Raw genomic sequence first — 23,387 nt, 5'->3', positions numbered from 1 at the left:
ATTGTGAACCACAAGATTTAATATTTAATTAAAAACATGTGGTTGAGAATGGGTTTCTAGAGTTTTCACAACTCAAGTGAATTTTTATTCTAACTTAACCCTATATATATATTATATAAATGAAAACCCAAAAATCCTACGTGTCGCGATGTGGTCGTTCCCCCCTTTTATGGAAGCCACCAGATTTCTTGATTTTTAAATGGAGACTTCTCATTGATTTAACCCAAATTCATGGGTATGGGTCTTACCAAAACCAGATAGCTCTTAAACGGGTTATAGCATCTCATTAAATTAAAAATTAATCTTACCAATTATTTGATATGAAAATCTTACAAAATAAAAATATACTAAAATTTAATATCCAATTTAAAAAGAAAAAGATATTATTTATAATTAATAAACAATTTTATAGTAAAAAACACAAGCGGGTCATTGGTCACCAAATCCATATAGCTTTTAAACGGATTATAACATATCATTTATTTATGAAACCCTTTCATCGTCAAACCCTAAGTATATTATTAACTTTCTTACAATAAAGAAAATTAAAATCCAAAAAATAAATATTAAAGAACAAAAAATGTAAAACAACCGTTCTCTCAAGCCAACAGATTACTTTATTTGTAAATGAAGGCTTCTCACGCATTTGACCCGAATTCACGGGTAAAGGTCTAACCGTACCCAAATAGCTCTTAAACGGGTTATAACATCTCATTATATTAAAAAAATAATTTTATCAAATATTTGATATGAAAATTATATAAAATAGGAATATACTAAAAATTAATATCCTATTTTATTTTAAAAAAAGATATTATTTATAATTAAGAAACAATTTTATAATAAAGAAAATAAACGGGTAATGGGTCTCACCAAACCCAGATAGTTTTTAAACCGGATTATAACATATAATTTATTTGTAAAACCATTTCATCATCAAACCTCAAGTATATTAATTATTAACTTTCTTACAATAAATAAAATTAAAATCCAAATATACATATATAAACATTAAAAACGAATAATATAAAACAACCTCCCTAATACAGGGGATAAATTCTAGTATATATACATAGAGAGAGAGAGCAAGGTTAGAATAAGAAGTTGTTTTTTCTTAAAAAGTGTAAGAAGTGATATGGATTATTAGATGAAATATAACAAAGGGGGTAGATTGGTCTTAGGTAATTTACTATTTCTGGAATTACCTATGAAGGGTTGGCTGTAGAGGAATTAGAATAGAAGTAAAAAACAGAAAACGTATACATAAGCGGAAATGCATATGGTAGAGTATTATAATATTATCTTTGTTTGTTTATTGTAGTTAACTAGTCTATGTTGTTCACAGGGGTGACTTCGAGAACTCAAAACGATTAAACAAATTAAATTTAAAGGTAGTTATTATTCTATAATTAATGGAAACTTTTGTTTACAATACAAAAATAAAGACTAGGTGAAGAAAATGGTTTTGCCGGATCGGATTGGTGGTTGGGTGGCGGTGGTCGACATGAAGAGAACGGAGGTAGGGGCGCCGGAAACCATGGAGTCGCTGGAAAAGGTGGGGGCGCCGGAAGCCATGGAGCCGCCGGAAAAGGTTGTTGGTGCCGGAGCAGGTTGGTGGCCGGAGTAGTGCCGGTGCCGGTGGCGGCGATAATCGACGGTTCCGCTTGACGGAGGAGCCATTCGATTGTTTGGTCGTCGGACTTGTGACCTTGAGCTGGAAAACCCTAGCGGTGAAGGTTGCACGCCAAATGTTTGATGAAATGCCGAAGAGGAATAACGTGTCGTGGAGTGTTTAAAGTTGATGTACTAGTATGATGTTTATTGTGTTTTTGTTCATCATGTTCAACATAGTGTGTTGCACGCCAACTGTTTGAAGAAATGCCAAAGAGGAATAACGTGTCTTGGAATGTTTAAAGTTGATGCATTAGTATGATGTTTATTGTGTTTTTGTTCAACATAGTGTGTTATTGTTCATGGTGTTTGGTTTTGTGTTTAAAAATTATAAACACTGGACAAATATGTCCCTGAAGTGTATAAAACAAGTATTAAAATAAAAACATCGTCTAAAAAACACACTTTTCATCTAAACCATCATATCATCAAATCTAACGCACCAGATTACTTCATACACTTTTTAGACACACTCCATTTCTTATTATAACTCCACCTAAATATATATATATATATATATATATATATATATATATATATATAGAAAATGGTTCAAATAAGAATAAGGAGTTTCCTATGAATGGTAAGAACCAATAGATTTTTGACATGTGGCATTAAAAATTATGATGAAGAATAATTCTAGGAAATCATAACGGTTATAATGATGAAAGAGTTATACTAGGAAACAATGTCGGTTTTTGGTAACTTTAAATCTCAACCATTGATTTATATGATCCAACAGCTATGATTTATTTATAGCCTTTATAGGAAACTACTTATTTTTAGTATAACCCTCCCATATATATATATATAGTTATGTTAAAATAAAAGGGGCATTTACATATTTCCCCAAACCATGCTTAAAGAGCATTGTACATTTTAGCTACTTGAGTTATGAAAACTCAAGAAACTCATTCTTAACCACATGTTTTTAATTAAAGATTAAATCTTGTGGTCCACAATTAAAGTTAATAAAAATGTAAAAGTAAATATAACTTTTCTCTCTTTTGAAAACATATATACAAATTAGTAAAAAAAATGTTTAAAAATAACAAAACAATTATTGTTTTATTTTTCGATGTTTTGTATTAAATATAACATATATTACATGTGCAAAAAGAAGATGATGTTACATAGGGTTTTCACAACTCAAATGAGTTTTAATTCTATACTTCTCATATATATATATAGGTTAAGGATCCTAAGAGAATAATTGGCAAATTGAGAACTTTGAGAACCATTTTGGACCACTAAAAAAAACCTCTATAAAATTATTAAAAAAATTATAAAACAAAAAAAAAACCAAAAATTTTAAAAAAGTAAAAAAAACCAAAATTTTTATATTTCATTTCGGTTTCATTAAAAAAAACGATATTTTTTTAATTCGTATTATACCTATACACATATGTATACTTTCATTTAATCTCTAGTTGCGTAATGTACACATATGTATATTATCATTTACCTTAAATTATACATATGTGTATAGGAAAAAACATGTGTGTACATATTATACATATATGTATAATAAAAAAATGATTTTTTTTCTTTTTAATTCGTATTATACCTATACACATATGCATACTTTCATTTAATCTCTAGTTATGTAATGTACACATATGGACATTATCATTTACCTTAAATTATACATATATGTATAGGAAAAAAACATGTGTGTACATATATGTATATGTATAATTTAGCTAAACCGAGAATTTTTTTTTGTAGAAACCGGGATGATAAATAAGAACTTTGGTTTTTTCACTTTTTTGATTTTTGTGTTTTTTTTTGTTTTATGATTTTTTTTATTTTTGGGTTTTTTTGTGATTCAAAATGGTTCTCATAGTTCTCAATTCCCAAAAAGTTCTCACATGATCCTGATCCTATATATAATATATATATATATATATATATATATATATATATATATATATATATATATATATATATATATATATATGAGATTTCAAATGAGAACCCCTTTGAGTTTTAAGAACTCGAAAGAACTCAGTGTAACGATTTTTTTTACACATGCGTAATATATGCAGGTTACATACACGTAAAAAAATTACAGAATTTTTTACGTAACGAGCTGACTTTTTACACATGTGTAACGAACGTAAAAGTTAGTGTAGCCACTTACATCTTTATTATCTCTCTTACTTTGACTTTTTTGCCAGATTTAATCTCAATCACATAATACAATCCATTTAATTAAATGTGTGGCCTAGAATGGAGTTCTGAAGTTCTTACAACTCAACATGGTTCTCAAAAGATCTCTCCCCTATATATATATATATATATATATATATATATAGAGAGAGAGAGAGAGAGAGAGAGAGAGAGAGAGACGGGCTGTCATTTTTATCCGCAACCCGAAACCCCGACCCGAATAACTATTAACCCGAAAGTACCCGCACTTATGAAACCCGAGCCGAATCTACAAACCTGAGTACAACCCTAAGTAATACGAGTCGAGTACCGAGTACTTTTTAATGGGTTGTATTTATAGGCCTAAACGATCTAATGAGTCATAAAGCGAGTTTTGACACGTTAGGGTCGAGTTTGCCATGCTGACAGGGGCGGTTAGACGGACCGTCTAATAATGAGACGATCCGTCTCATCGAGCCATCACAAAATAATAGGCGGATGAGACACCTCGCCACAAATTGAAACTTAATATTCAAGTTTGCTTTGATACGGACCGCCTAATAATGAGACGATTTAGAAATTTACATATTAGACCCCTTACTTTAAGTTTGACAGAATGACATTTTGGTCCCTCAACTTTCAAAGTTGACAAATTTGACACGAAATTTCCGAGATGTTGCACATATATGGTATCTAACATCATGTTATCGAAACACAAATGTAAGGCCCCAAAGCCAGATATCTCACATTTGGTCTTAGCTTATAGCAATGTAGTTCTTAAACATAAGAAATTATTGTAAAGTACAACTGAAACATTAAAACACATACATACATCAGTTTCATGCTTTAACCTCCAATCAAAACGTAGATCTTCAAACTAGTGATGCGAGTCTTCAACAAGCGTTTCACTTCAAACAAATTGGTTTGATTTTTTTATTATGTAACCAACCCAACCTAAACGAACCAAAAAAGTCTATCCATAGTCAACCGAACTCCCAAAACTTCCCACCACTATCAAAAAAACCTTTTTTGGTTCGCTAGCAATCAGTGATATAATATACCATTATTTAAAAAAAAGTAAAATAAAACATAATATAATATATTTTTTTCTGAAAAACCAAAATTGGTAGGGGCCTGCTACATATTGTTTGGTTTGTAGTTTTATGCAATCTTTTATAAAGTGTGACGTGTCTACAAGCTCACATCACTATACCTTTAACAGAAGAGAGAGAAAGATAGCTTGCTAGCTTCAGTGCTTCACATTCACAAATCTTTATTAGTAAAGTTTTAATCTTTCTTCTTCTTGATTTTTTTTCCGATTAATCCAGATGGGTCAAGAAGCAATCAACCATTTCAGGGCGTTAATGGACCAAAGTGTGTACTTTGTTCATATTATTTCTCTTTATCCTTCTTGGCTTACTAATTTTGACTTTTGCGGCATTTTGTGCAGTTGATGAGCCTCTGGAAAGAACATTTAAGGTCTGCATACTTTCTGCTATAAAACCCTTTTTAGATCTGTATGGAAATTAGTAGATGTGCAAATGTTGGTTGTTAAAGAAAGTGTTTTAAAGTCAGGATCTTTAATCTTGAAATTTGTGAATCTGGGTACCCAATTATTTTATATAAATGATGGATCTTTAGGCATTGGTGATTTCATTTCTGAGTTGGGTTTGAATTGATGACCCAATTCTGATTTTTTTTTTGGGGGGGGGGGGGGGGGTGGTAATTTTAGAAATTTCATTCATTAATAAGTAGTAATGTTATTTTATTTTGGGTTTTTTTAATAATTTTAATATTATTTGTTCAGAATGTTCATCAGGGATTTATAGTGGAAACTTTGGAGAGGTTTCTAAAAGCAAGAGAAGGGAATGTTTTAAAAGCTCACAAGATGGTTTGATCTGTGATCCTTTACACTTATGGCTGTAAACAAGCCGAGCTGAACCGAACCAAGCTAGGCCTGCTTGGGCTCGGCTCATTTATCTTCATGAGTTAAATGTTGAGCTCGAGCCAGCTCATTTAATATAAAATTTTAATTTTCTTGGCTTGTTTATCTTAGCAAGCTGAAATGTTGGGCACGAGCCTGCCTCGTAAAAAGCTCGAGTCAGTTCTTTTGTTTAAAAAAATACATTTTTTTGGCTCAGTTCAGCTCGTTTATCTTAACGAGCTGAAACATCGAGCTTGAGCTCAGCTCGTAAAAAGCTTTTGCAAGTTTGTCGCTTGTGAAACCAGCTCGTTTATTTAAAATAGTACATTTATTTTTTTTACACATGTCGATATGTATAAAAATAAAAAGTAATATTTTTAACATACACATAATGCAGATAATATAAACAAAAGAATTATAGTTTATATGTATATTAAAATTTGTGTTACACTTTTGGGTTATAACTTATACATATTAAATTTTGGGCTTTAAATTAAGCAGGGAGCTAAGCGCGGGCTCAGCTCGTTTACACTTAACAGTACTGAATTTGTCATCATTTTTCTCATTATTATTAATAATTTTTTATGTAATTACAGTTGGTGGATAGCTTACAGTGGAGGCTTCAAAACGGGATCGACGACATATTAGCTGCAAGTGCCTTTAACCCGATCGCCGACACTAAACCTTGTTTAATCTTAAAACTATAAAGATTTGTTTGAATACATGTTTTGTAACTGATTATCCCATAACCGGTTTCAAAACCTGTATCCAAACTTACCCTATTTTATTAATAATATACTAACCCGCGCGCTTTTTTACACAGAAGCCCATAATTCCTACTAATTTCTACCGAGGAGTTCGTGATTCACAGCTGATTGGATTGTCTGGTTACACAAGAGAGGTTACATTTATTATTATTTTTTTCTTGGCTATTTAGATTTTTTTTATTATTGTCACTTGTTTTTATTCATTACAGGGCCTACCCGTGTTTGCTATTGGTGCGGGCCTCAGCACATTTGATAAAGCATCTGTAAGACTTCGGTTAAACAAATCGGGAATTTACTTAATTTTATTTATTGGAAATCTAATGATGTATTATATTTAATTTGAATTTGCAGATCCATTATTATGTGCAATCTCACATTCAAATAAATGAATATCGGGATCGTGTGATACTGGTGAGAAGAATATCAAATGATTTATTAAGTTTTATTATACCGTGTAAACATGGGTGAGAATGTTTGACACGACCCAAAATTTGCGGTTTGGATTTTGTTTAAAAGGATTCGGGTCAAACCCATGGACACGTATACCTAAACGGGTGGGGGTCGGGCTGACCTAGTTAGTAGGTTGAAAAGTTTATTTTATTTTTTTTCTTAAAAAATGTGTGTTTTTATGCCAAAATTTAAAGGATAAAAGAGAAACTGACATCATGTGACGAAACATAATTATTTTATACACATTGTATTTTTGGTTGTAAATTTGTAATTTTAGAGTATTAATGTAATGCGCAAAAAAAGATTTAAAAAAAAAATGTTTTCCAAGTTAAACGAGTCATGTTTGTGTTGACGTGTGACATTTATGTCGTGATCGTGTTCATATATCGGTGTAGCATGATTCTCGTGATCGGATTCAGTCTGGTTTGACCCGCAAACACTTTTAGCTAAACGGGATCGGGTTTGGGTTTGGGCCAATCTGGTGAGTTCACTTTGAACCATTCATTTCTTATTTTAAGAAAAATATTTTGTGTTTTTAATGAAGTTGTTTGGGTATTTTATGTCAAAGCTTATAGGCTAAAATAGAAACTGCCATCATGTTTTATAATAATTAAATATAACTATTTTATAAACATTGTATTTTTGGTTGTAAATTTATAGTATTGATGTGCCGAAACGATAAAAGTTGATTCTTTTCCATGTTTAACGGGTCGTGTTTGTGTCCCGTGAACATTTGTCAGTCTGACATTATTTCGTGTCCGGTTTCTTGTCCAATTCGACCCGTTTAGCACCCTTACTCATAAGATGCTAACCGCCACTTCTTAATTCATTAACAGCCGGCTGCAACTAAAAAGAATGGAAGATATATTGGCAAGTGTGTGAAGGTTTTAGACATGAGTGGTTTAAAGCTTTCTGCATTAAACCAGATTAAGGTCATTGATTAACAATATTATTTATTAATATTATATAAAGTTAAACAAATACTAATCAATGATCATTGATGCTTTGCACTGCAGCTGCTGACAACAATCTCTACCGTTGATGATCTCAACTACCCGGAGAAAACGATCACATATTATATAGTAAATGTCCCGTACATATTCTCGGCTTGTTGGAAGGTCAACTCGATTCTGTTGACTCTATTTTAGTTAGTAATGTTTAAGCCGATTATGAAGGAATTTTGGGATGTGCAGGTTGTTAAACCGCTGTTGCAGGAGAGAACAAAGTTAAAAGTACGGGTGTTGCAAGGTGGGGGCCGTGACGAACTGCTAAAGGTAAATGTGTCGGTTTTAACATGTGGCAGCTGTCCAGCTGATTTCAATGCCACATAGAGTCTGGGTGTGGCAATTTCGAACCCGTTTGATAAACAGGTCATGTTTGGGTTTACCTCTTAATTAAACAGATTAACCAAGGAGAGTGCATCGGTTGGTTTAGGGCTCAAGCTAAACCAAAAACCGAAAATTCAGTGTTCGAGCATCTGAAAACCATTCGGTTTAGTTTTCGGTTTCGGTTTCGGTTTGGTTCAGTCTCGGGTTCATCATTTGGGAACAATGATTTGTGCCAAAAGTTTTTTTGTTAAGATGACTAATTTATTATTGCTAATATATTTTGATCACTATATTGAATTTGAAAAAGAACTATACATCGGTTCGGTTTGGTTTTTTTGGTGTTAGTTACATGCAAACCGAAACCGTACCAAAATTTTGGGTTTTATGAAAACATAAAAACCAAATCGTGTTTTGTTTGGGTTCGATCATTTCTTTTGCGGATCTTTTTTCGGTTTAATGCACACCCATTGGCCCACTTCATTGCAGCCGCTTGACTACTTTCTGTCTAACCCGTTTTGACGCATCTAGATAAACATGCTGTGTTTGGATTACACGATTTTAAGAGTATCCGGGTTAAGATTCATGTTTTTACACAAATAAATATACGAGTTGTACATTTGTGCTGAACAATTCAACCCGTCAACCCGATCTAGTTGATACCCGTAAGTCAGAGAAATAAATTGATATATGTTACTGTTTTGTGTAGATAATGGACTACTCTTCACTCCCTCATTTCTGCCGAAGAGATGTGTCCGGATCCGGGTCTGGATCAGGCTCTGGGTCAGGCTCTATGAATGATAATTGCTACTCACTTGACCATCCGTTTCATCAAGAACTTTACAACTACGTGAGGCAACTATCCGGTATTCAAGACCCAAAAGAGCCTACAAAGCAAGGGTCGGTCCACGTGGAAGTGCCATTAGACGGCCAAGAAGGGGAAGAGTTACACCGAACGTTGGAATCAGAGCTCATGAAGCTCAGAACAAGAAAGAGCCTCTCGGGGTCTTTAGAGAAAGTCAAAATCAGTGATTAATAATATAAATATTAAGACGGGTGATTAGTAGTATATGATTATGTTGATGTATTTGTATTTGTATTAGATCTGTGGTCCATTTAGGTAGTATGTTTTAGTTGCTTTAGTAATGGACATAAATAGAGGTTCGTGTTATTAAGTATTAACCAACTCTCTAATGTATCAATTATGCATGTGTTTTTTCAAGTGGTTTAGTCTATCTAACATTAATGATAATGCATTAGTGTATACATTAACAAGTTAACAAAAGCTACATAAAAGGTCAAAAGTCCAAAACAAGTCAACTATATCTGTACATTCAACAGCCTGTAAACATACATCACTGCACATACAAAGTTGATCTAAAACATATGCTGCACATAAAATTAACTCTTTTGTTTATCGCTGTGATGATGTCATCAAAACCTATTTGCTTTCATTTGGCCTCCTAACTTGTGACTTCCATGCACTCTGCATGCACATGATCATATTATAAAAAGTAAAAAAATAAAAAGATGAGGATGTGCACGACTTACAAGAGGCATGTCATCAGACAATTCCGCCTCATCATCTTCAACCAATCCTGACACGTCAGCAGCATCTTCAGACCTGGGGTCACTGAACCTGTTCTCTGCTTCTTCTATAGAAATAAATAGAAACTTCAGAAAAAGAGAATCAAAATGTAACATTAAGTAAAGTCAAGACGTTGACCTGAGTCCAAAGTATCGACTTTTGAGAAAGTCAAATCCTCATGTTCATGTTCATCTTCTGAGTCTGATATATCATCGTGATCTTCTGGTCTTTCAACTTCCAAATATTCAAGTTTCTTTCGTCTTTGCTTTGTGCTTTTCCTAGGGGCTCTTTTGCTTCTAATCATGGATGATAAATATCTGTAATGTTAACCCTTTTAACACGTAAAATATAATTCTTCAAAAAACACAACTGTAATTACATTGAAAACAAGCACTCACATGTCACTTGATTCCTTATTTTCCTTGAAAGCGTCCATAACTTTATTTTTCTTCTTTGATGACCTACATGCAAAACAGTCGCAATAGACCAAAATCAAGTCACTCGCTAAAATAAGTTTACAAAAAAAAAATATATTTGATAAAGAATGTGACGGTACTCACCCTTTCCTAGAGCGTATACTCTTGGACGATTTATTCCACTGTAAAGGTTAATCAAATATTTAAAAACATGTCAGAAACTAATCATATAAGCTATACACTCCAAACTCTTATATCACAATGCGAGATTTAAGAGAAGGGTATGCATGTCACAGATTTGGAAATGGGTATATTTGAGATTATGATTTTTTGTTAGTAAATATGGCCATGATAACCTTACCTTTCTCCTTACACTGTCTCGTATCCTAATGCAAGTTTTAAGAGAAGGGCATAAATGTCAAAGATTTGAACGCTGGTACATTTGAGATTATGATTCTTTAGTAAATATGACCATTATAACCTTCTATTTCTCCTTACACTCCAAACTCTCATATCCTAATACAAATTTTAAGAGAACGGCGTAAATCTCATAGATTTGAAGATAGGTATACTTGATATTATGATTTTTGCTGGGTATAAGTTTTGAAGGTAAAATTTATAAAACTAGCTCCACTTTAAACATATAATGTAATTATAAAAACAGATTTAACACTCACCTTTGTAGGCTTGGGACTGTTTTTAACAAGCATCCACCGCTCCTTATCCAAATGTAGCACTTCAACATCACCATCATTGTATAAGACCTTCAACATAATGCAAATATGAAAAAGAAATTAGATGAAATAAACGTATTTAAATCAAATATAACATTTAATAAATGACGGAAACATAACTAATCAACTTACCACATGCCTATTCTTTTCATGGTCATAAGACTTAACCAATCCTTCATAAAACCTAAAAATAATAATTTAGAAGGTTAATACTTCACAATTATCATACGTACTAAATACAGAAAAGAAACTAACTCTTTATCCTTAGGCCACCAAATTTTTATCCTTTTGCCAATTAAATCGGTGGTGTGTTGACTTTTTTGACTTTCAGCTTCCGTCACCGTGCACTTAAAAGAAGAAAATATCATGTCAGAAACAACAAATTCATAGTATTAAAAAAGTCAATTTCAAAGCAACAAACCTTTAATAGTCCTGCAACACGTGTTCGTTTCCGCTTCCTCACAGGTCCTGACTTCTTAATGTTATCATCGGTATTAATATCCTTTTTAGGGTTCTGCAAGAAACAATGACACATTTAGCAATTAAAAATGAATAAAGTAAGCTTTTATTTAAAAAAAAATTACCTTCAAGTCACTGCCATCATTATTCCCATCTTCTAAATCACTCATTTTGATGTCATCAAAGACCGACAACACCTTTGGCTTTTGGCGTTTGACCATCGAGACACTTATTGTTTGGTTAGGTTTCCTCTTGTGTTTTTCATCTGATTTAGTTGTATCGTGACCATTCGACACGACTATAGTATCCACATTATTAATATTGTTATTATCCTTATTAATATTACTTTGTACAGCAGGTTGTACTGGTACTGGTGAAGATCCCTTTTTAACCAACTTTCTGTCCCTTGCTCCTCTAGCTTTTAAGCGTTCCAGTATTTTACCTAACGGGACCTCGTTACCATCTGTGTCTTCAATGTCCTTCATCAGATCATCAATAATTATTGAGTCCGCCTGAACAAAAAAATATTATAATTATCACTATCTTGTTAATTTGTAAATCATGATTATGTGAAATAATAATAATAATAACATACACTTTCATTAGCTTCAATACTAAGCGACTCAAAGTGGGCCACAACACTAGCTTCACCCAACCATGTCTGGCCTTCGGTTTTCATGCCTTCTTTTTTGTCCCTTTCTGTCTCCTTTTTGTCTTTTTCTGTCTCATTTTCTTCTTTTTTGTCATGTGATACGTATAACCCATGAGGCAGACTGACATGTGCCAACGGTTCCTCAAGATCTTCTTGCTTTAGGGCCAATCGTTTGGTGATTGAGAAGCAAAGGTCGCAAATTGCATACAAGTTCTGAATATGTATAAAAGTTTTTTTAAAAAAAAAGTATATAATTGTGTAACTATGTTATTTACAATATTGTTTAATAATGACTACCTTTGACATGTTTGTATCTATAGCATCTTCAGATTTCCGGATACTTCCAAGAATAGAAAGTACTGAAATAGCCTCATCCTTCTTTAGAGTACCAGGCTTCCCGTTTTCGTCTCCATGTGCCAACATAGAAAGAAATAAATACAATTTCCTGGAAAGCAAACATGTGTTTCAAACAATCAAAAGTAAAAACCAAACCCATTGAGAAAACCAAAAACCGAATGGTTTTCAAAAACTGAATTTCAGTTTTTGGTTCAGTTTGAGCCCAAAATTGACCCAAACCCACCTATGCACACCCCTAGAAGCCGTTAAGTTATCGGGCCTAAGAGCATTCACATCCCCTCCATCATTCCATACCCTATAACTTAACTAAAAATTAAACTTTTCAAAATTTATCTTTCATTTAAAAAACCTTCCACATTCCATCCATCATTTTTATCTTTATCTTTATCTTACAAACACTTATTTTATTATATTTCTCATTTTATACACTCACAATAATTTGATAGATGATGTATTGAATAGTAGTTTATCATACATAAAAAGCTTTTGTAGCAACATTTTATAATTTAGGGTTAGAGAGGTAAAATGGTGGAAGGGATGGGGTGTGCTTTAGAAGAAATTTTTATATTTTATAGATAGGGGAGAATTTGATGGATGAATTGTGAATGCTATAGCTTACATGTATCATACCTGTATATTGGTTCATATGCTTTGAGTTCCTTGCATTCATCAATATTTGGAAACAAAGGATGATGGGCAAGCGCATGAATCAAATATGGAAGAATGTATTCTGGATGAACAACAGAAAATTTTCCATCACTTTGCCCTGAAACCTGTCTTGCTTTTCCTTGCTGACACATCTGAATGATGTCATCCAATTTCTCCTTTTGAACTGATTGATGAGATTTTAAGTCTAATAAGAAAGCGCAAGCATATTTATAGTCCAAACATTGGCCCTTGATATATTGATGAACTTTGTTGAGAAATAATCTTTTAGCTTCAGGGAATCCAAACTACACACATCATTACAAACAGGAATCAATCGTAAATTGTAATAATTGCTGCATACAATGATACAAATAAACTGGATGAAGTATATATAAATATCCATAGGGCTGTGCATGAGCTAGTTTTTGGGACCAAACCGAACCAAAAACTCGCTTTCTGATTATTTGAAAAATATTTGGCTGCGGTTTCAGTTTTTACAGTTCATTTGGGCATATAGAACCTTTAGGCTGAGAAAACATTAGCCCAAAATAGTGAATTTCAGGAATGCTTAGCTGATTATTAAACATTTGAGCTAAGATATCCGGGTTACACTACTAATTATAAACTTCTTATAAATTACTCAATATTCAAGACTAAAATACATTCGGTTCGGTTTTCAGTTGTAGTTACAAGAAAATCGAAACCAAACCAAAAAATTCAGTTTTTATGAAAACATAAACCAATTCGTTGTTTTTGTTTGAGAACTTTACCTCTGAAGTTCTTAACGTGAGGTAGAATACATCAACAGGGATCTTATTATCCCAATGCCTTGATAAACGAAGAATAGCCTTAGCTGAAGCTAGCTTTAAATGGGCCTTATCAACATGACTGTGAATGATGTAAGAAGAACAATTAAAACCTTAGAACATTAAATAAGTAAATAGTCAGTGAGCATAAAAATTCCAGTAACCGAAAGTACCTTGATTTAATATCTTTTGAGATTTCGCCAAAAGAAAGTATGCTGTTGAGATCTTTTATAAGTTCATTAATCCCAACACGAAGATGCGCATCTTTCATGGGCAAATAGCTTTTTACCAGAGTTTTGATTCCAAATATCTAATAGAATGAAAACTTTATAAAACCATCAAAATTGAAATTTTCAATTAATGGTATATATAACTAACCTTGAGGGAACAAAGTTCAGTTCTATCATCCCAAGATTCTTTTGTTTTGTCTCTTGCTTTCTGAAACACGATTAAGTAAAACGTTGCATTACCCATATCAAACAGCGACTATAAGATATATATAAACTATTAAATCCAATACCTCACTGCACCCTAAGATATCTTTCTTTATGAAATTCTGAATTTTGGTCTCTTGAGTTTCAAAAACTGGCATCGCAATCTGTGCAATGCAACCAAGAGATTGTAGCACAGAGGGCAAATGTATTTTTTTCTCTATCATATCCACAAGTTTCTTCCCAAAAAAAAAACAAGTACAATTAAGACATGTTTAGAAAAAATATTGAATAATATATCAACTCAGAAGTGAACCTTGTATAATACAGATAGTGATTTGAACTCATCATCCTTTGTTATTGCTGCTAACGCCAGCACAGCATACTTTGCCAACCGCCAACTACCTTCCAAGCATATTTTCTCCAAAAGTATATCTAATTTACTGAAAAAGAATAATATAATGTTTAAAGAGAAAAGTAACAAAACACCGTATAGGCCTGTAAACAAGCCAACGATCAGTGAACTGTTCGGCGAGAAGTTCGTCTATTTTATAAACGAACAAACATCAACAAAAATTTGTGTACAATTAGCTAAATGAACAGGCAAGAACTTGAGTCTCGTTTGTTTATTTGTGGATGCTTACGTTCTTTCACATTTATTTTCTCGATCGTTTAGTTCATTTAAGTTCGTTTGTTAATATATTCAATTAACTTGTTAGGCCCATTACAATTTAGTCTTATTTTGTAAACATTTTAGACCCACAAATTGTTCGTATTTACTTTTAATTGGTTTTATCTGAGTTATGTTTGTTCATTGATGCTCAATTATGTTCGTTCATTTACGTTTGTGAACCCCTTATTTATATTGTTAACGAGCAAACATTAACACACTCACTTTCTTAATGAACAAACATGGAGAAGAAAACCTCGTACATTTAACTGTCCGTGTTCGATCATTTATTCGGCTAAAGTTAAACGAACAAACACGTCCATTTGTCTTTGTTCAGTTCGTTTACGGCCTAACACCTTAAATTTCACAAAAAGTTCATTTATTATTCATACCTAGATGATTCTCCCAATTGTTTCCTAATCACTCCACCAGCTTTTGCTAGAAGATGCAAAACACCCTCCTTTATTACTTCATTATCATCTTCTAAAAGATGGACCAAATCTTTTTCAGTCCCACTGAGTAGCAAAGGACTAAAGGATGCAAGAGTCTGAAAATATGTATCATATTTATGTCAATATTTTTAGAATCGCAGGGAAAATAAAGAAAAAACATATTACCATAATAATTAAGAGGTTTTACCACGAGTATATTCATGCAAGACTGTGAAGAAGATCTATTTAATTCCATCTCTAGAAGAATATCTTTAACATAGTCCTTGTTAAAGAGTATATATGAGCATTTTATAGAAAGAATGCTCAACACACCATAAAGCGGATGCTTCTGACCAACTATTTTAAGTAATTCATCCTGTAAAACAACATATGTCACAAATCAATTTTGTGTTTCACCGTATGTGGTAGCTTTTTATATCCAACCCATCAAATAGATAACATTAGGCTTGTAAATGAAGTGAACGTTCAGTAAACCGTTTGTGAACTGTTCAGCGGGAAGTTCGTTTATTTTCATTCATTTAATAAACATACAAACATGTACTCATTCTCGTTCATTTAATTACGTTCGTGAACGCTTATTTATGTTTGTTCATCTACGTTCATTCGTTTCAAATTTATTTTTTCCTAATATTACTTTAAAATCAACTGAACTTTAATATTTTAGAATCATTTGTTAACTTTTAAAAAATTGGATGTAATGATAATGGTATTTTAGATTTTAATTTGGATATTCACATTTACTTTTAACTGGTGTACATTTATGTCCATAAATTAGAATATTTATGAACGAACATAAACGAACACGAACACATTCATTTTCTAAACAAACAACCACATGCAAGAACATCTGTCCGTTTAATTGTTTTTGTCTGGTCGTTTGTTCGGTTAGCATTAAACAAACATACATGAACAGCCTTTGTTCATGTTCGTTCATTTCATTTACAAGCCTAGATAGCATTGTCAATTGGGGAAGAAAGTATAAAATCACTTTCTTTTGCAGTTGGTTACAGCTTTGTTACTTGTTTTCGACAGACACTGAGAAGAAAAACAACCAACAAAGGATCTACTTTACAACTAAGTCCTTCACTTTTGGTTATTTTATCTTACCCGGGCTTTAAAACTTTGAAGTGAACTAGTGGTGGGATCAAGTAGTGTAGTCAGTATTTTCCAAACGTTAGCATCCTTTAGTTGGTGAAGAAGCAAGAAATCTGACTCAGCTTTTGTGGGGTCCGTGAAACAGTGAGACATGAAGCGAAAGCATATCATGACTTTCTTCTTGGCCTCTGAAGCATCACTTCCCTAAATTGTAAAAAAAAAAAAAACCTTTAGTTAAAAATAAAACATAGTTTTGTCTTACATGTGGTTGTCACGTGTCAGCTAATAAAAGGTCATACCTTAAGCATCTTCCTAAGAGAAAGATACTTCTGTAACTCTAACTGTAACCTGCAATCCAATTTAAAAAAAAAATTAAATTAACTTTTGTAAGTTCGTATATTTATCAAAGAAAATCAGGTTATCTTAACAATTAACAAACCTTTGTTTCTGCTCCAATAGTTTCTCCAACGCTTTTATCTCAACTTTATCAAATTTTGAAAATAGTCGGACCCACGTTCTAACCTTATCTTTAACAGAAAACTCAGATGGGAATAGAGACGTGGAAAGAATGTATTCAACCGTGTCTGATCTGAAACTCATCAAATGGTTCTGATTAGACATGTAAATGAACTGAACGAACATGAACAAGACATGTCCGTTCGTTTAACTTCAACCAAACAAACGATCAAACACGACAATTAGTTTTCACGTTCGTTCGTTAATAGTATAAACAAATGTGAAATACCGAATATTACTGAACATAACTGAACAAACACTAATTAAAAGTAAACGTGAATATCAAGTTGTCTGGCCTAAAAAATTAATGAAACCAGACTAAATTGTAGTGGGCCTGACAATTTAAATGAATACATAAACAAACAAACGTAAATTAACAAACATAAATGAATATAAACGAATGAAGATAAGCAAGCATTCATGAGCAAAAATAAACGAATAAGACATGTGTTCATGTCCTTCCTTTGTCCATTAAATAAATGAGCATAAACGAACTTCACGCTGAACAGTTCGCTGAATGTTCGGTTCGTTTACTTGCAAAATTGTAACAGTCAATATGGTATCATAGTTATTAAAAAGAAATAACTAAAAGGTTATAACTTTTACCTAAAATCTTTATCATAAAAACACCTTATAATTCGTCCCGGAATCCAAATATAACTGTCACTCATGTGCTTGGTGCAGCTCGTGCGGTATATATCAGACAATCTCTCTATGGTATACTTTTTCACAAGGAGCTGTAATGAAATAATATTACTTGATATTAGCATACAATTTAATAGAATTCTATTCATAATATGAAAATACAAATAAGAATTACAGATTTGTCACAAAGCCTGTCAGCTACAAGCTTTATGGTATTAGGTGATATAGAAGATAATTCACGGCACGCTATGCCTGAAACTACTGAAACCACTTTTTGGCGAATGTTTACATCATAATCCAACAGGCGGTCACATAAGGCGGCTATCAAGATCAAAATAAACTATATTAGATAACATGGTAAATAATATAAAATTAATCAAGACTTACCAGTTAATTGAGGGGATTCTGATCTGGAAGGATTGGATAACATACAAAGCTTGATATGTTCAAGAACCGATATTCGAACCTCAACAACTCGGTCAGTCAGCCGCTTTAAAAAATCCAAAAATATTGGATGAAACGTGTCGGGAATGCTACATCCTGGGATCGAGAAAAGGTCTCCCACTAATTTGACTGCTTTTAACCGGACGTCTAATTTATCTGTCTGTAAATCTCATTAATTTACTCACTAAAACTTATTAAAGATTGTTATGCGATGAAATGACATAACATTAAATTTACCAGGAGCTCTCCGCTTAGGTAGGGAATGATTCCCGCTAGGGCCTGAGGAGCACAACGGTAAATATCATATATGATTTCATGGTAATTAATCTGGGAAAGTGAAGAACTAGCCGCATCTCCTGACATTGATTTTACAATGACATGTTTTATGCCTGGTTCAAGTTTTGCAGCACATTGCCCTATAACACTCATAGCAAGCTTCCTTGCAGCCGTAGTTATTGCCTATCATAATCAACGTTACAAGTTTAATCCTCGGTAGAAACGATACATATGCATTCGTTTCAGATACCATATCATGTAGAGTTTTGCGAGAACTGCATAAGGCACTTGTACCTAGTTCATTGATGATTTAATGAGATGATGGGTAAGGGGTTGCGGAAGGCAGCCTTCTGTATCATTTTTAAAGCAAAAATGACGGTGCATTAAAATATTGACGGTGCAGTTTTGTTTTCATGTTTGAAAACCGCTTGTCTTGAATTTCTTGTGTTTGATTTCCTTGTTTTGTTGCCTTTTTGGTGAAAAAAGGAATGTACAATTCCATTATGCAGTTATCACAGTTCCCAACATTTTTTGGTTCGGATTTGAACACCTCCCTATGTATATATACCCTATATGTACATATATGTATATATACATATATATGTGCATGTGTAGGTGCATATATATGTAGGGTTAGGTTCATTACAAAACACGAAACTATTACAAGATCAAAACGAACAAAACTAATCATTTAATTCTTTAATTAATGGTTGCACTTCTTAAATACAAATGCGCATGTTACGTACACAAAAAACCATCAAACCAATTTGCTCATATGCTCTTTTAAATTTTTAACAGTTTACCGACACATCGTAGGTTATGTGTAGGTTCCATAAATAAACGAAATTTGTTCATGTTTTCTTTAATTTCAGGAGAGATGAATAAACATTGCATTTCAATACATTGTAGGTTATGTGTAGGTTATATATCCTACACGTGACTTACACATGTGTAAGTTCCATAAATATGTACGCACGTACGTGCGTGTGCGTGTGCGTGTGCGTGTGCGTGTATGTATGCATGCATGTATACATATAAATCTGCATATATTTATATGTATATATGTATGTGTGTGTGAAATAAAATTGCTTACTTTCTTATCCCTGCCTAAAATAGACAGAATAAAGAGCAAAAGATCTTGGTTAATGTCTTCACTTTCTTCCAAAAGAACCGCCATGATTGTCTTCATTGATGTGATAACAGAATCAGAATGCACATCACTGCACACATAAAAAAAATTGGACACTGATTTAAAGCTACTTGTTTGAATTTCCCATTTGATCATCAAAACTAAACATCAAGTAACAAAAACGAACCTCGCAACAGCAAAAAACGTTGTGAACATTTCATTGATTAAATCATCACATTCAAGATCCAACATCACAATGCACAATCTATATTTAGCTAACATTTCCAAGATAGTAACTCGTCTCCTGTAGGACGGGCCTTTGGTATCTCTTAGCCCACTGAATGTGCTTACAATCAAATGAAAGATATCCTAAAGTGTGCAAAAACAGCCATTAGTTGATTATTCATGCAACTAAAACAAATAATAAATATACCTTTAACGCATCATCACCATATGGTGCTTCAGGAGCAGTTACTCTGGTTATTTCACATGTGCATGCAGCAACAAGAAGCTTAACTTCTTTGTCATGATGTTTTAGCAATTCTGGCTTTACAATTGCATTAATAAAAGGTTGCATAGATTTTAATACTTCCTTTGGTGGTGATTGTTCCAACTCAGATAAAGATGATGCAGCTTGCTGCAGTAAACCAAAGCATGTGCATTATGTTTATAACATCCATCAAACATCACCACTTCAACTTTTTGTCCATTTTTCCAAAATCTATAAATCAAAGATATTCTTGGTACCGGTAATATGATGCTATTGTTGGCAATATGTGATCTTAGATTTCTAAAATTAAAGGTTCAAGCTAAATAAATCTAAAAGTATTGTACATTGACCCTCAAAAGCGCAGGCCCAAAAAAGCATAATCAAATAAGCCATACATTAAGAATGATAAAATCTGCGAACAGACACACAATTGCACCCACTATTTGTCTCCCTCGCCCTTCAAACCAAACCCTAATTCCAATTTCCAACCAAATTTTCAACATGCGGAATTCTCTCCCCCACCCCCCCCCTCCCCCCCCCAAAAAAAAAACTAACAATAATAAACCAAAATAATACAGAAAAATAATCAATTTCTCTGTTTTGTACAAGTTGACATCACTGCCCTAAGACACCACAAAGCAGTTTTCTTATATTGCATGCCCAAACATATTATAAATTCGAATGCATTCTCCACTCTCTGAAACAAACCCTAATTTTAACCAAATTTCCAGCAGGCACACCAGTATCCTCTGATTCCTCTCAACAATATTCTTTCCTCAACCCTTCAAACAGAACCCTAATTCCAATATCCGACCAAATTTTCATAAGATTGTCAACATATTTATTCATTCTCCCCAAAAATTCACAATAATAAGCCAAAAACAGAGAACAAATCTGTTTTGTACAAGTGAACCATTACCTTATAACTAGAGGCCCAAACATATGATAAATTTAAAACATGTTCCCCATTTACTGAACCTAAACTATGCAGGTATATCACCGATATATCGGTTATCGGTCCCTTGGTAAAATATCGGTCATACTATTGGTCCCAGCGATATTGACCGATTTCCTGATATCAGTTCTTTAAGTTTTACTTGTCAAATTTTAGTGTTTAATGTTAGTGTGTTAAGTCTTAATCAGTTCCTAGTTTCTACAATTGTCAGCGCTTTGTAAGTTGCAAAAGATTAATTTGTTAATGGTAGGAGAGTATAATGAATTGCTGTATATAAAAATTCTACATGATATTAAAATCCCCTATATCCCACCGTGATACCTGATAATTTTTCCGCATTAACTACATAGAACCTAAACCCTAAATATAACGAAAATTAAGACATATCACCAGCAGAGACATGAATTAGGAATATCCTCTAGTTCCTCTTATTCATTCCTCAACCAATCAAACTTTATAATTCAAAACCTAACACCGTGTACACAATCAAATTACCCTAAGCAAACTTCAAAACAAATGAATCGAAGCTAGCTACGACTAAGTTGAAGTATACGAAGTAGGAAACCCTAGAAGAAGGCTTAATATGTGAAATGAAATGAGGAGAAGAGAAGAGATTGAAGGAAGGAACCTTAAGGAGTCTGATGAGAGCGTCTTTGTTAGGAGGTGGATTGTGGAGTTTGGATCCAACATCTTGAAGCAGGATTAGAGGCTTTTGAGACATTGTTTTGAGCTCTAAATCGCCATTCAAGGAAGGGTTTGTTCGGACCAGACAAAGGTAATTTGAAGAGGGCTTGTTTCTCGAGTCGTTTTCACCTTCTAAGTCCACTGACCTCTCTCTCTCTCTCTTTTCGATTCATCTCGAATTATTTACTATTATTATTAATTTATTATCTATCTTAAATCTTAAATATAAACGAAAACTTTAAAAGCTCTCTCGTCCCCTCTCGTTTCCACTAGATTGTTTCATTTGTAAATGAAAGACTTCTGATTTATTTAACCATGGGTCTCAACAAACCCATATAGCCCTTAAAAGGGTTATAACAATCCAACTATTAAAAAAATGATATTGTTTGTAATTAAGAAATAATTTTATAGTAAAAAAATAAGCGTGTCATGGGTTTCACCAAACCCATATAGCTTTTAAACAGGTTGTAACGTTTAATTTATTTGTTAAACACTTTCATTATCAAATCTTAAGTATAAATAAAATTAAGATCCAAAAAAATATATTCACAATATTATAAACGAAAAGTGTAAAACAACCCCTGTAACACGGGGGATAAAGACTAGTTATTATATATAACAATTAACAAATTTGATGCCGCTAAGTCCCGATTGAGCCAACGACAGTATTGGCCCTTGCCATATTGTTTTGTTTTATTTTGTTTTGTTTTGTTTTTTTTTAGTTCCGATGTCATTTTGTCGGACCTCCATGTCTATTCCGTTATGCTTCATTTTCGTATGTAATGTTATTTCGTCGTGCCTGGCAGAATAGATATGAGGCCCAACAAAATATATATGAACCCCGACATAATAGATCAGTGGCCGACCGTTTAAGTGTATACATGTCTAGATGTGGTTAGTTTAAAAATGAAAGGACGTAAGACAGATACATCATATGTCAGTTCTAATATGTTGGATCCGACAATTTAGAAAATGGCCATTTTGGAAACATAGCTTTACAGTGTATGCTGTAAAGTTATGTTCACTGTAGACGGGGCGGTTTGTAGTTCAAAAATGTGACGTATGTTAGTTTCTATACATGCATATATGTCAATAAATACTTATACATTAAATATTGTACTCTTATTTGTAATTTTGTATCAAAACACTCATGTAACCTCTAATTATTGAGAAAATAAATACAGAGTTTTAAGGTTACTAATCACATGAATCATACAAAATTGCTCAATATATCAACTAACACCAAAAAGTCTTGTGTATTCTGTTACTCATGTGATTTGAGTGTGAAGTGTGAACCATTAGGAAACCTAATTCTTCACTTGTTTTCATCAAATGATTGATTTGTTTCTTTTTGACTATTACATGAAATTGTTAAATGTTTTATGGCATATTTTACTCTAATATGTCACGTGTCTTTCTGCTTCATTATATGTGTTTCGAATTCTTTTATGTAATCATATGATATCTTTCGTTTAATTTCAAGAGTTATAGAAAGCAATTATCTTTTGTTGGCTTCCAAAAATGTTTCAATCAATCAATCAATCATGCCCAGTAAAATCCCACCGACAGCAAAGCTATAAGTAGGGTCTGGGGAGGGTGGGATGTAGGCGTACCGTACCTCTATCCAAAGGAATAAAGAGGTGGCTTCCAGA

General features: G+C 33.0%; 3 protein-coding genes across 3 annotated transcripts; 1 reads left to right on the top strand and 2 right to left on the bottom strand.

Annotated features, from left to right (window-relative positions):
- Positions 1-5,051: 5,051 nt before the first annotated feature.
- On the top strand, positions 5,052-9,367 carry LOC143564462 (phosphatidylinositol/phosphatidylcholine transfer protein SFH9-like). Its single transcript, XM_077051734.1, has 11 exons — positions 5,052-5,196; positions 5,273-5,301; positions 5,630-5,713; positions 6,343-6,394; positions 6,568-6,647; positions 6,723-6,776; positions 6,865-6,924; positions 7,800-7,895; positions 7,980-8,081; positions 8,157-8,237; positions 8,998-9,367. Exons 1-11 carry the CDS (start codon positions 5,151-5,153, stop codon positions 9,322-9,324), a joined length of 1,011 nt encoding a protein of 336 aa, XP_076907849.1. The 5' UTR covers positions 5,052-5,150; the 3' UTR covers positions 9,325-9,367.
- A 151-nt stretch (positions 9,368-9,518) lies between these two features.
- LOC143564472 (uncharacterized) lies at positions 9,519-11,319 on the bottom strand. Its single transcript, XM_077051741.1, has 7 exons — positions 11,260-11,319; positions 11,159-11,210; positions 10,970-11,056; positions 10,275-10,337; positions 10,009-10,193; positions 9,840-9,940; positions 9,519-9,774 (listed from the first exon to the last, which is right to left on the bottom strand). The coding sequence occupies exons 2-7, from the start codon at positions 11,203-11,205 to the stop codon at positions 9,730-9,732; spliced, it is 528 nt and encodes a 175-aa protein (XP_076907856.1). The 5' UTR covers positions 11,206-11,210; positions 11,260-11,319; the 3' UTR covers positions 9,519-9,729.
- On the bottom strand, positions 11,233-21,788 carry LOC143564478 (sister chromatid cohesion protein PDS5 homolog A-like). Its single transcript, XM_077051746.1, has 24 exons — positions 21,680-21,788; positions 20,040-20,243; positions 19,794-19,975; positions 19,571-19,697; positions 18,439-18,660; positions 18,145-18,361; positions 17,933-18,078; positions 17,719-17,849; positions 17,036-17,185; positions 16,896-16,944; positions 16,609-16,800; positions 15,689-15,856; positions 15,442-15,596; positions 14,696-14,822; positions 14,469-14,618; positions 14,327-14,386; positions 14,122-14,258; positions 13,913-14,030; positions 13,125-13,447; positions 12,435-12,582; positions 12,081-12,350; positions 11,611-11,997; positions 11,448-11,540; positions 11,233-11,373 (listed from the first exon to the last, which is right to left on the bottom strand). The coding sequence occupies exons 1-24, from the start codon at positions 21,770-21,772 to the stop codon at positions 11,233-11,235; spliced, it is 3,990 nt and encodes a 1,329-aa protein (XP_076907861.1). The 5' UTR covers positions 21,773-21,788.
- Between the last annotated feature and the right edge of the window lie 1,599 nt (positions 21,789-23,387).

This window comes from Bidens hawaiensis, unplaced genomic scaffold (assembly GCF_021521415.1).
Source record: "Bidens hawaiensis isolate Kalapana, Puna unplaced genomic scaffold, B.hawaiensis_p1.1 tig00022006_1, whole genome shotgun sequence".
Lineage (NCBI taxonomy): Eukaryota > Viridiplantae > Streptophyta > Magnoliopsida > Asterales > Asteraceae > Bidens > Bidens hawaiensis.
The sequence above is the reverse complement of the archived record's forward strand: the minus strand, read 5'-3'. Positions and strand labels throughout refer to the sequence as shown.